A 14,281-nucleotide genomic window follows, 5' to 3' on the forward strand; every position below is an offset into this window, starting at 1 on the left:
ATAAGCTAATCACACGCCCAGGCAGACTCCTTTGTTAGCCTTAGTTTATAAACTACAGCAGAAGTAAGTTATAGCTGTGTCGGCGGGACGCCTCTGTAGCCTATGGAAAAGAAAAGGAAACATTATTTAGAGTCAAGCTATTTGACTAAAATCTGCAGTTACTGAACATTCTGACAGAAATTTGCAGGAACAGGGCTAAGTAAACTATCTTTAATATGACTTTTACTTACAGTATCTTTAATTTCCTGAGTGCTCAAGCCCACAAATGGAAGAACCGTGCTGCACAGCCTTAACTTAAACATTTTATAGTTGAATACTTGTCTGAAAACTTGCTATTTTCTATCATGGAAGTTTTCTGATGAAAGTTTCAAAAATTATAAAATGTTCAAAAGAAAAAATAATTTTTAAATCTTTCTTTTAAACTAGTGTTCAGAATCAGGTGGATGAAGTTATTGATGTCATGCAAGAAAATATTACAAAGGTAATTGAAAGAGGGGAGAGACTAGATGAACTACAGGACAAATCAGGTACAGATACTTCATATATTTCTCGATACTATTAATTTGTGTTTTGATAGTTTATTTCTTTTCCCATTTCTCCAGCCAGAGTTTAGGAATCTTAGCTTAGGAAAATGATATTTGGTCCTTAATTTTGTGATTTTAGTATTTTAACTTTAGCTCCCTTTACTTGAATCATCTAATTGCATTAATTATCAGGTTGAAAATGGAAAAATTTTAAATTTATTGTTGAATAGTTAGAGTAAAATTTTTTTTGCCTTATTATGTTCATGTGCACTGTATTTCTTTTCTCATGATCTCAAGAAGGAAAAGTCTAATCACTTCTTTCAACACTTATGTCAAACTTCATCTGATATTTTTATCTTAGGCTTTCTCTGATAACAGTTTACATTTCTTTATTGACAGATGTTAGTCTCTGTACTTGTAACAGTTGCTGGCACATGTTAGCTTCTCAAATATTGTTTTAGTGATGAATGGCTAAATACCTCACTCATCCTTGAAAGACTTATCGAACCACAGAACTTACTTAACCACTTTTAAAATTCATTGTTTTATTTCAGACTGTTTCACAGTTTATTTATCCATTGTCCTGTTAATGTTTGAGTTGTTTCAGATTTTTTTCACTATTAAACAGGTTTATAGTGGGCATGCTTGTACATGTGTCCTTGTGCGCATGTGTGGAAGTTTTTTCTAGGGTATGTAACTAGGAATAAATTGTTTTTTAGTAGGGGACAGATATTTTCAGCTTTACTAGATACTGTCAAATTATTCTTCAAAGTGATTAAATCTCTGCCAATTTATATCCTTACTAGCTATGTATGAGAGTTCCTACTGTTCCACATCCTCAATAAAACTGATATTGTCCCAGCAAAAATAAATAAATAAATAAAATTCATTGTTTTACTTCAAAATCAGTCACTTTTTGTATCTTCTAAGAATCTACATTTTCCACGTGTAAATTTTTTTTCCATAGGTGTGTCAAGTATTTGAATTTTTGAAGAGTTTTTTCTTACCAGGATTCATAAGTTTATGTGAAAGCATTGAGGCCCTGGGAAAAATGACCTACAGCTGTTTTTTGCCCCCCCCCCCATACAGATTGCCAGAGTTTGTGGGTGGAAGAAAGGAAAGATGTTGTTTTCATGCTTAAAAGGGAGTACATTTGCAGAAGTAGAAATTAATATTTTCTTGTCTTTGTGTGACTAGATAAAAGAATCCTGTTATGTCGTTTAATCCTTCTCTCCATCCTCTATGTGATATAGAAAGCTTATCGGATAATGCAACTGCTTTTAGCAACAGATCCAAACAACTTCGAAGGCAAATGTGGTGGCGTGGATGCAAAGTAAGTCAGAAGACACTGGATAAGTTGCCCAGCATCTCAGGTGGTCTTCAAAGAATAAAGGGCTACTAGATCCGAAGCCCTGTGAGGACAGGGACTACCACTGCATTGTTTATTATAGCTTCTGAACTTGGGACATACTGGGACTCAACAAATATTTGTTGAATTAATTAATAGCTTTGGGGACAGGAATAATTAAAGGAATCAAGCAATTCCTAAAAGGATGTTTTCATGGATTTTGTCATAGAAAGTATCCCACATTTTATTAGTCATTTAGTTACTTGTACACTTACTATCTTGTAAGAAATATAAATTTTTCATGTAATTTATTATTAGTACCTTTTTGGAGCATCTTATTACATAGAGATATTAAAAAGATGGAGTGGAAGCTAGAGAAAAATATAATTTTCTGTTGGAAGGGAAAAAATAAAAGCAGTTTGTATGTCAGACTCCATTATGAAAAATGAGGCTTAAAAAAAATCTCGCCACTATCCTTTATTATTCCAGAGAAATGTTTAACAAGGAAAAACATGAGAATCAAAATATACACTAACATATTTTTGCAAAACATTTTATAAAAATGAATTTACCTCTTAAATATGGCTACTAAGCCTTAAACAGAAAATATTTAAGATTTTATAGTGAATTTCATATCACACAGCAGTTTCTTTTTCTTCCCAATTCCATGTATCATTTTTGACTTTGTTGAAAATCTTAGACATAAACTCATTGTTTTTAAGCTCTCATTTTCAAGTTTAGTGATAACTTTCTAAACTTGACATTGCCTTATGCTAAGGATTTCTTCCAAAGAGTTGCCGTGGTTTTACTTGTTTTTATCTGTTGACCTGTTGAATAATCTTACTTTCAGAAATAGAACTGAGGGAAGAAACACGTTTCATTGTTCCCCTTGTCTAGAATTTTAATTTTTGCTTAAGTTTTTATTCTTTAAAGAATAAATTTCCCATTTTCTTTAAGTTTTCCGTTTTTATAGAAATTCTCTATAGCCTGGTTTGGAAGAACAAAGGGTTATGAGCCACTCACTTCCTTTCCCCATACATACACATGACCCATTCATGTAGCCACAAAAAGATGACCATAATGTGCATTTTGCTTAGGTTTTTTTAGCCATCTCTAAAGATTGTTGTTTTGCATTTTCTGGATTTCAGATCAGAGGAACAGTATGCTTTATTTTTTTTAACAGTATGTTTTTAAGGAGAAAAATTGAATTATATTTTTAAATTTTATTTGAATTATATTTCTAAATAGTCCCTATATCACTGCCATTTTCTGGTTTGACTTTGATGAGTTAGGAAAGGCTAAGGAAAGAGATATAGGGACAGAAAACAGAGGTTGCCAATGGCTAAGGGTAGGGAGGTGGATACTGACTATAATAGGGCATGAGGGAACTTTTTGGAGTGTTGGAAATGCCTTATGTTTGACTGATGGTGGTGGTCGACAGCTATACATTTGTCAAAACGCACCAAGATGAACTTAAAAGGGTGATTTTTATTCTAGATAAAGTATATTTCAATAAACCTGACTTTAAAAATAAGTAAATGAACAAAATTATCCAGTAGGTGAGGAGGGAGAATTTCAACATTGTTTTGTTATCATAATTAAAAATTTTAATAGGCACCTGGTGTCCAAATTGCAAAGCTTCCTTGTATTCTCTTGGTCACTTTGTTCTTGTCATAAATGCCACTAAAAATGTTACCAGTAGCTTTAGTTTAGAAACATTAAAGCTACTTCTGGTTGCTATTTCTGATACTCAAGTGTTTATAGTAGGTAGGTATCTTTTTTTATTAATGAACCATCTTTAATCAATTATCTGTGAAAATGTTTGATGAAAACAGACTTGCAAAAAAAAAGAAAAAGAAAACAGACTTGCATTTGAATTCATCAGGAAAATCAAACCAATTTATAGTTTATGGCTTTTAGGATAAATGAGGAATGTGACAATTTTATAGAGAGAGATGTGAGCTGAAAATATTAAGCAGCTAAGGACTAATCTTAAGGTTTCTCTTCTCAACTGTGAAACTGGCCAAGAGTGCTCTTAGGCAAGTTATTTATTAAATGAGGTTATTCACAAAGAATCTAAATTATATTCATCAAAATGGAGACAGAAATGCCAAGAAGAGAGTAAGGAACAAAAACTAACAGAATTCTCATATACTTTGAGAGTAAGTGCTATAAAAAACGCTGCCTTATGTGGAGACAATGATTTGTGTTAGACACCTGTGTTACTCATCATATCCTTACACTTGTGAACAGAGTTGCTAAAATGTCATACTTTTCTTGGTCTCATATTAGAAATCAGCATGAGAAATCATAGACACAATGTTCAGGCCAATGAGGGCTTTGATTCTTACTGTTTGCTGTGCAGTGCAGCCTTGAACAATAAAATCCAGGCAAAAACCCCTAAAATTTGGGAACTCTGATTATTTATAAAAAGATGCAAATAGCCAGCAAATTCACATGATAAAAAATTGGACAAGCTTTCAAGGGATGAGCCTATTCATTGATGAGTTTGTATGATGTAATAAGTAGCACAACAGATAATCTTGGCTTTATTAACAAGTAAAACATTAATACCTATCTTATGCCTTTTTGTGTGTTGTAGATAAAAGCCATCATGGCTTTGGTTGCTGTTATCCTTTTGCTAGTGATTATCAGTAAGTATTTACTGGATTAGTAATTTTGGGGGGCTATCATTTGTTTTAGAGGTCATTCTAATTTCCCTTTTAACTTATTTTCAGTTGACCTAGTATGACTAATGTCAGGTTTGAGTAATGACTTCTGACCCAAGTCAGGACCTCTTAACCCACTAGGGTCTGTGGATCTCTGAAAATGTTCTTAAGTTGTATGAAAAATTGTATGTGAATATGCATATGCACATTTTTATTGGGAGAGAGTCTGTATCTTTTATCAGATTCTCAGAGAGTCCTGCCTACTCCCCATCCCCACCCACAAATACAGGGCTAAGCTATTTGTTCCAGGCCCGTCTTCTGTTAACTTCAGGTATGGAAGCTTGTATTTCATAATACTGTGTTAGGAGGACAAGTCCAGATAAATTTTCTCCAGATGGTGGTTTTTTGTTTTGTTGTTTTGGTTTGGGATTTGAACTTTATTTCAATCATTAAAGCTTAACTCTTGTCCTTTCTTTTTTTCCATAATGTTCTTATTAAAGTCAGATCAGTTTTACTACTTCCTCCTCTCCAAGACCTCTTTACTTGTGTTTACAGGGATTTTATGAAGATTTGTAAAGTGTCTCAAAATAACCATTTGAAAAACTCCATGGTGATACTCTCAGAAAAAGGTTGTTACAAAGAAATAGTGTTAATCCTCATTGTTCGTGGATTCTATGTTTATGACTTCACCTAAAACACTGATGTGTAAACCAGAAATCAGTCCTGGAGGTGCTTCACCGCTCATTGGCAGCTGTATCCAGAGTGGTGAAAAATCTGAGTCTCCCATTGTGCACGTTCCCAGCTGACATCTAACGAGGCCATGCTTGGCCTTTCTAGCTTCAGCTCTCATAAAGTAAACAGGTGTCTTTTTAAGTCTATTTAGTGCCACATTTCTCACATTTTTGTGCATTTTGTTCGTGATTTTACTGTTTAAAGTGGCCCCCAAGCATCATGCTGACGTGCTGGCTAGCGTTGCTAAGCTCAAGAAGGCAGTGATGGGCCTTCTGGAAAACACCTGTGTTAGATAAGCTTCATTTAGGCATAAGTTACAGTGCTGTTGGCCAGGAGTTCAGTGTTCGTGAATCAACAGCATATATGAAAAGGTTATCTTTGAACAGAAAGACAAGGTTCTGTATTGATTGGTTGACAAAAATGTAGCCAGAGGCTTGAAGGAATTTAGCCCTGTATTTTCCCTAGCAACAAGGGTTTATTATTCACTAATTCAGTGTTTGTAGTGACTTTATAGAACATAACTACTGTAGATACCAAGATTCAACCATGTATTTATGGCGGATAATTTGGAAAATATGGAATAAAGCACAAAGAAGAAAATAAAATTCAGCTGTAATCCTACTATACAGAGATAGCCACTGTTAATAACTATCATATATACTTCAAGTTTTTTCCTATTAAGATATTAAGCATGTTTTTCAAAAACTAACATAAATCCTTTCTAATAAATATGTTTAATAACCTGGGAAAATATGTGTAACACTTAAAAAATATTGTAGCAGCTGTATGCTATGGTAATATCATAATCTATTTGATCAGAATGCTAATTTAGTGGCGCCTCGCTGGCTCAGTCAGTAGAGCATGTGACTCTTGGTCTCGGGGTTGCAAGTTCGAGCCCCGTGTTGGATGTGGAAATCACTTAAAAATAAAATCTTTAAAGAAAAAATGCCAATGTTAGACATTGTTTTATGATATTTTTGCTTATCCACTCCCATTTGTTATCTTTCATCTCAGATAAAAGTTCTTTCCTGGGGCTCCTGGGTGGCTCTGCTGGTTAAGCATCTGACTCGATTTCAGCTCAGGTCATGATCTCTGTGAGATTGAGCCCTGCATTGGGCTTCGTGCTCAGTGCTCAGCGGGGAGTCTGCATGAGGTTCTCTCTCCCTCTTCCCTCCCCGCCCCGCGTGCACATGTTCTCTCTCTCTCTCTCTCTCTCTCTAAAATACATAAATCTTTAAAAAAATAAAAAGTTCGTTCCTCATTACCTATTTCCAAAAGTAGACAGCTACATTTAGGAATATTGTTTTTAACATACCATCTGAATCTGATTTTGATATGTTCCATTTTTCACTTTTCTCTTGCAGTTCTTACAGTCTTGAAATATCGTGCTTGATTTGGTGACAGAGATCTTCATTACACAAAATTTGGGACAACAATAATAAAAGATTGCTGCGTAATTTAAATGAAACTTATGTATATAACTTTCAAAACTTCTTTTTCAAGAAACTAAGAGGCAAGTATCACTTCAAATTGGAGCATTGAGTATGTCCAGTTATCTTCTTCCCTTCTAAAAAAATGTGTTTTTAAAAATTATGTTTAAGGCAGAGATAACCAGCCTCTATTTTGCCATATTCCAAGGATCTAATTTGAAACTAGATACTTGCCAGTTTATTGTTTGTACATGTAATTAAACAGTGATCACAATATTTCATACTGTTAATATAAGGACTTGTATTATTGCATCGACATGGGGGTCAAACTGGGAGTCCAGAAGCCTATGTAGAGTACCAAAACATTATGCTAAAAACATGCATAGCCATTCCATCAATATTTGCAAGATTCTTCTAACATTACAACTGCTTTGCAAGCAATTTCCACATGTTTATGGGTGTAACAAAAGCTAAATGTAAATTTTGCTGCCTTCAGCTTTAACTAAAACATTCCAGTAAACCTATTTTTGACTGTAAAAGGGAATGTGTAGTAATTTTTTGGCATATGGATTATTTAAATGGAAAATTTAAACAATACAAAAGGCGTAGTATGGCACCATAAAACTGGAGATAATAAAATTATTGGAGAACATCATTGGAGTGTTTGAAAATGAACAGCATGGTCCAGTCTGTTTCCAGTTAGCCTCCAATAAGGAGGGTCCAGGCCTAATGTGAGTAAATGAAATCCACAGGTAACTTATTCTCTGATCTTATTTTCATTGATAGCTTCCCTCTTTAACTTCAACTAGTCCCTCTACCAGATGTGCTCAAAGTAGCAAAATCATCTGCTTAGCATTTGCTACTTTTGCATTCCCTGATTATCCCCCGAGAGATGCATGTTGTACAATCAAGTGTCGCATTAGCCAACAGTGATGGGTATAGAAAGTCGAGATAGTCATGCATCATTCAGTAACCAAATAGCTAGAGTCACCATTAATCTAAGTCTGTTTTTACAGTAATAAAATGTATTGTTAACGTTAAAATGTGCCAACCTCCTTGTGTTGTCTAAACAAGACAAAGTGAAAAGACAAAGTCCTCAAATGTGTTCGAGGAGGAAGCTTTATAATAAAATTGGAGGTTCTGCAGAAACTTGTGCACATGGATATGTTGACTGTATATACATATAAAACTAAATTTGAAATATGGTTAATAGAAGAACCAGTATTTAGTTAGGAAAGAAAAATGATCCTGTATAGGTTTTATTTCTTTGGTCATTTTAATTCAGAATGTCTGAAACATAGAATCTGTTTTTTGTTTTTGTTTTTTTTAATTCTACAGGATTGCTATTAAAAGGCAAAAATGTTCTGTTTAAATGGAAAGAAATATGAAGGGAGAGAGCACATTAGGAGATAACTCAAGACACCTGCAAGTTAACGCTAAATTTTATAGTCTGATAACATTTCAAAAAAGATAAAGGTCTTACATACTATGGGGTATTGTCACTGGTCTCTCTACTCTTCGTAAATGTCAATGTAAATAACAATAAATACTCAATCCTTTGACAAAATAGGATGCCCAGGAAAATGAGCATTTTTAGAATCTGAGTAGCTAATACAGTTCAGGAATGGAAACGTTTTAACGGGATGGACAGAATCAATCCTAACATACATATGTATGTCTTTTATTTGGGATTGGCACTAGATTCATCAGTGGTTATTTTTCTATTGGTTGAGGGAGAAATCTCGTTTCTCCATGATTGCAGTGAAGATGAAGATTCTTTCTCAAAAAGAATTCACGTTTCCAGTGTTTCTTTTAATAAAGTATTCCACTCTTAAATATAAAAAATAAAATTATAAAATTGTTTTTTTAACTTTAACCATAAAAAAATGAAGTATTTATATGACAATGTCGTATATATGTCATTCTCTTTGTATTTAAATATATGTGGCTGTCGGAAATACTGGTGGCAGGCATGTCTGTGTTCTAGTGGTGGCTTGGTTCAGTTTATCCTTTTGTCTTTCTTGGTCTTCATTAATCCTGAGACCCTTAAAATGGCTGGCATGTTAATGACTTTACTCTGGTAATCTTAGAGATACGAGCCTTCTTACAGTCAAAAACAAAAGAAAAATACGTTGTTCAAATTGATGTCAGGCCTACCTTCCTTCCTTCCCTTAATCATTCTTTTTCTCATTCAGCTCAGATCATCCTGCACTTGAAAAATGAAGTTTTACCACTATCAAAACTATCATTATTTAACAGCAACGAAGATCAACAGAAAAATTCAAGTAGCTTTGTAAATACTAGTTGGTACCCAGTGAAATCAGGTCACTATTTTTATAATCCCTGAAACATACCCTTATGATTTATGTTTAATTACTGAAGCCTATTGCCCTGTAGCAATTTTGTGATTATAACACTGACTGATTAACTCCTTCTGACTATAACCCAGTATCACCAGTTGAGTGGTCTTTTGGCTTCTCCATCCTGACAAAGCTCACTGAAAATTGCACTCCGATTTTATGAACTTAGGGGTTTCTTGATTCAAAGAAAGCTCAATATTGAAAATGGAACATTATCTAAAATGGAGGAGGGATAATTAGTACACGTCAGATAGAGAAATACATGGTATTTGCGCTCCTGCAGATCACTTACCATACAATCGCTCTGCGCTAGAAGATAACTTCAGCATTTCTACAGCAAAATTTGACATTCAATTCTGTGTAGGAAGAATAAAAAATTGAAATTTCTCATTCTCAGTACAGTCTTCAACATGCTTGCTGCCCTCTCAGCTTTGTCACCCACACTTACTCTATCTACACCTGTATGTCTAGACACTGATTTCTAGAAAACATGCAAGAAATTGTTTTTTCATGTTGGGAAGGGATGCCATTAGAAGAGGTCCTTAATTGTATCGAGTCAGAGTATTACGAAGTCAAGGATAGCTAACTGTTCTCTTTCATTAGTCTAATTTTGTGTTTTCACAATGGAAATGTGATTGAAGTCAATTTTATTTTTCTGTGAGTGTGGAGTAAGGGCATGAATCAGTCCAAGAGCATTTACACATTTGTTTTAGAATGCATTGTAGTGCTTATATTTGTGCAGGCACTGAGTCCTAAGGAGCTGAAAGATGCCCTACTTCTCAATCTATCCACTGCTTTTAACATGTAGACAAACAGAACCATACATCAGACGGATGTGGGGCTCGGGCTGTCTTTGTAAGTTTGATTTGGTCTTCCTCTGACTTTTTCTGAAAATCGAATAGAGTAAGGGATGGGGACACAAACTCTTTGAATCTGTCTCCTGTTTTATTATAAGAAACTGCTTGGGGGGCAGGGGGAACAAAAGAAACTGCTTGGAACAGGTCAGTAGGAATTGAACACATGACCGACCCAATTAGAGTGGGTAAGTGTAAGCTTGTGAAAGCACAGGTAATACCATATTTGTGTGTCTCCACAGCACCCAGCACAATGCTGTGGACCTGGCAGTTTCTAGATCAGTGTGCCTAGGAAACCACAAAGACAAGAGTCCGCTTCCATAGTCCTCACCACAGAGAGGACATGATCACATAATATGGCCTTTGGACTTTACCAGGAGATGGTAGTGCTCTTTGAACAATAATTGGGTATAGAAAAATTCTGATTTTATAGTATTCCATCAGGTTCTTTTCATTTGAGGAAGTCTTAAATAATGATTTGATTTGCAAGGCTACAAAGTCAATTGCATATCTCGAGATTTTAGTAAAATGTTAAAAATCAAAGTATAAGAAAATTCGATCACTTGACTTATGCTTTGGATATGTGTCGTTTGAAATTCCACGCTCTTCTATTTAACCATTTTGAAAAGTGCCTTTGCTGTTTTAAGATGTATGGTGGAGATGAGCAAATGTAAAGGTTGTGTGCCCTGTTCTTTAGCTTCTCCGTTCCTTATAACCATAACGATTCTTACCGGTGTTGCAAAGTTTAGAACCTTGTGTTCCTGTCAGCTATGTATTTGTTAGCCCCTCCATAATAAAGAGTAAAATAAACTATTTCATAGAAAACAAAATTAAGTACTTTGGCTTATTCAATATCAGTTACTTGTTGCCTTCCCTTCAAAGCGTAGCTCACTTAAAGTAACACCTGGCTGATACCCTGATTTAACCTGTTGCAGCTTCCCAACAGAGTACACGGTGGGGGGAGGGGGCGAATAAGAGAAAGAAAAAGTACTCTATCACCAAAAGCCATGCCCAGTGCACAACCCATTGATGGAATCAAGGAGGAAATTCTCTAAAATCACTGAGTCTCACCTGTGGAAAAAACAGCGGTGGAATACTTGGGCTTTACCTGTCATATCTGCTTGAAAGAGAGGAAGAAGGACACATTCTCTTAGACTTAGACATCCCAGTGAGAAAACCTGATGTAGCCCTCAGCTGCCTGGCGCTACTTTTAGAGACAACCAGAGTGGTGGTCATAGTCTTCAACCTGCCTCCACCTACCTACACACTAAATTTCATCTTTCTAAAATCCTCCAAAAAGGTGTGGCAGGGGAATGATTTGGGGGGCAGACTGTACCCTGAGATGTAAAGTGCTGTAGTTAGGAATGGAGGTGGGAAGCACCGTGGCAACTGCATTCTGAAAACGATAGTGTTTAATCCAGTCATCGAATGTGTGAGAACCAGTCAGGAAGGTCAGATCCGTTCCCGAATCCCACAGATTCGTCACACTTCGCGGATGCCTATTAAATGCTAGAAACTACTGTAGGGCGGGTGAGCAGCAGCCTGCCTTTCAGCTGCAGGTATAGGAAGGGTGCTGACTAGTCGCCGCTTGTACAACTGAGCAGGGCCAAGGGCCGTGCACTTACTTACCCTATGTATTGAGTAATGGGACAGGCCCTCGTCTGAGTCGTCTTGGACGACGCACGTGGGATCTGTGTAGTAAGGGAAAGAGGATGTCCTCTTGGATCCTCCCCAGCCACACACAAATAGGCTATTTCTACCTTCTTAATAACCCCAACCAGCTCTTCCCCCAACTCACCCTGTTAGCTTCCACCTCATCTCTCTGCAACGGTCTTTGGAAGACTTTGCCAATATTTGTGGTGTGTGGTTCTTTTTCCCTCATTCCCTTAAATGGGTCAGCTGAGCCTTTGCTCCCACCCTCCACCAGACTTACTCTTGTCAGAGTCACCATGACCTCTGCATTGCAAGATCCAGGAGTCCACTCAGGCCTCCTTGTCCCACTGCGGCAGCCTTTGATGTGATTGATTGCTCTCTTCTAATCCTCGCTTCCTGGGCTTGATGCCTTCCTACCTCCCTAGTTGCTCTTCTTCTCCCCAACTCTTAACCTTGCAGTGCTCCAGGAGTCCGCTCTGGGTCCGCTCTCAACACACATCCCCCCTGGAAATCTTACCTCATCTTAGACTTTGAAATGGCATTTATGGGCTGACGCCCCAAACTTATGTCTCCCATTTGACTTCTGAATTTAGACTCCTCTAATATTCTACTTGACATCTTCATGATTACTCATTTCAGATTTAGCAGGTCCGAATCAAACTTCCAATCTGCTCCCCCAGACCTACTCTGCAAGCATTCCTTCCCATCTCAGTTGATGACAGCTGAATCCTTCCACTTGTTTATGCCAAAAGCCATAGAGTCATACTCCATTTCTCTCACAACCCACATCTAATTGGTCAGGAAATCCTTCTGGTTTGACCTTAAAATACAGCACAAGGGGCACCTGGGTCAGGCTCTGCGCTCAGCGGGGAGCCTGCTTGAGATTTTCTCTTTCCCTCTGCCCCTTCTCTTGCTCTTTCTCTTTCCCTAAAATAAATATAAATAAGTCTTTAAAAAAGATACAGCAAGACTCTGGCCAGTTCTCATGTGTCTGCTGTGACCACCTGGTCATTGGCTTATCATCCTCTCTCACCTACAATACTGCAACCGCTTTCCAACTGGTCTCCATACTTCTACCGTTCCCCCTCCCTGTAGCTTGTTCTCAACAGACCATGGACAGGATTCTTTCAAAGTGTAATCAGACCATGTCTTTGCTCAAAACCCTCCAATGACTTTCCATCTTCTTTAGAGTAAAACCCAAAACCCCTTTGGTGGCATGTAAGTTCTCTCATGATTTATCCCAAGTTCCTTTCTGACCTCTTTGTTCTCTGCACTGCAGCCTCACCAGCCTCCTCACTGTTCCTCAAACACACCAGGCATGGTCCTGCCTCAGGGTCTTGTGCCTGCTGTGTCCCTGCCTGAAACGTCCCTCCTCAGAGAGCTATGTGAACGATTCCCAGGTTCCAAGTCCTTGCTCGTTCCAACTTGCAAAGAAGTCTCCTTGAGTCACCATCCAACCCCCCTCTATTCTTCCAGAACAATTAACCTTTCTAACGCTTTGTAGTTTATGGTCTTTCTCCATCCATCCAAATGTAAGCTTCATGAGGAGAGAGGTTTTTGGTCTCATCTGTTCTCAGATGTATCTCATACTACTCACTAGGACAGCAAGCGTCACACTGAGTGCTCAAATAGTTGTTGAATGGATGAGTCGATTATCCTGAAGAAGCAGAGGAAGACCATGATTTTGAAAATGATGTATTACAGGAACTAAATGAATGTTTAGAGTACCTCGGCACCCATGAGAAGATGTAAGATATGATCTCCGTAATTCAGAAAGTGAGAAAGAGGGAAAAGGTGAGATGAAAGAAGAATTAAAGGAGTTGTGAAGGCAGATCAGCCAGAAGGGGAGCAAGTTACAATAAGCAAGAATTGACAAGAAACAAATTGCAACTCAAATACTAAGCGCTTTACTGAAGAAGGAAGTAGAACTAACTAAAGAAAATCAGAGCTATGGAGAAGAGACTCAAGAAGCCCTCACAGAACACAGATGAAAAAGACCAAAAATGTAAATGGAGACAATGGTCGCAGCTCTAGGAGACAGAAACAGCCACCACTAAGAATGGGACAGTGTTGCTATTCCAATCAATCCAGCAAACTTAAACTTTGAAAAAGTCCAATGGGACAAAGGTTTTGTCTTATATCTAAGAAAGGACCTATTAAGATACATTGTAGCAGAGTATATAAATCATAAGTTTCAAGAGGAAAATCCTGTAAGTATCGAGGCAGAAACAAAGGCCACTTACAAGGAACGAAAAAGTAGGCTTGCCTCAATATTCTCTAACACTAAATTCTAGAAATTCTAGAACACTAGAAAAACATCTATGGAGTCGAGAGGATTGAACTATGACTCAAGGATTTTATAGCCAGGGAGTTATCACTGATGCATGAAAACCACACACACACACACACACACACACACACACACACACACACACGCCATTAGAAACATGAGGGCCCAGAAAATAAAATATTCTTGTCTCTTTCTTGAAAAAAAAATTTTGGAAAACCTACATGGTGCAGATAGCTAAGACAAATCAAAATTGAGAGTTAAAAAAAAATCCGATCATTCCACTCTTCTACTTAAAACCCTTTGATGGACTCTTCGTGTCCTTACCATAAAAACTAGACTCTTGGTCCCATCAGTTGCTGCCAGGATGGCATACCCCATTTGAGTCTCCACGGGTCACAGCCCACTCAATCCCTTTATTAAA

At 37.1% G+C, this 14,281-nt stretch overlaps 1 protein-coding gene across 2 annotated transcripts in view; it reads left to right on the plus strand.

The window, feature by feature from the left end:
* The window catches only part of VAMP4 (vesicle associated membrane protein 4), a 28,129-nt gene extending 17,382 nt beyond the window's left edge, over nt 1-10,747 (plus strand). Inside the window, exons 5-9 of one of the 2 annotated variants that reach the window (XR_003612274.2) lie at nt 427-527; nt 1,778-1,857; nt 4,475-4,526; nt 6,638-6,786; nt 8,899-10,747. Coding sequence is in view for 1 of the 2 variants with exons in the window: in XM_028122966.2 (XP_027978767.1) it covers nt 427-527; nt 1,778-1,857; nt 4,475-4,526; nt 6,638-6,666 (262 nt within the window). In the remaining variant the exon portion in view is untranslated. Of the gene's footprint in view, nt 1-426; nt 528-1,777; nt 1,858-4,474; nt 4,527-6,637 lie in introns of both variants that reach the window. The other variant, XM_028122966.2, reaches the window with a different exon arrangement.
* Nucleotides 10,748-14,281: the final 3,534 nt, after the last annotated feature.

This window comes from Eumetopias jubatus, unplaced genomic scaffold, assembly GCF_037043125.1.
Source record: "Eumetopias jubatus isolate StellerSeaLion01/CBP00866 unplaced genomic scaffold, mEumJub1_p1.0 scaffold_12, whole genome shotgun sequence".
In the NCBI taxonomy this organism is placed as follows: domain Eukaryota; kingdom Metazoa; phylum Chordata; class Mammalia; order Carnivora; family Otariidae; genus Eumetopias; species Eumetopias jubatus.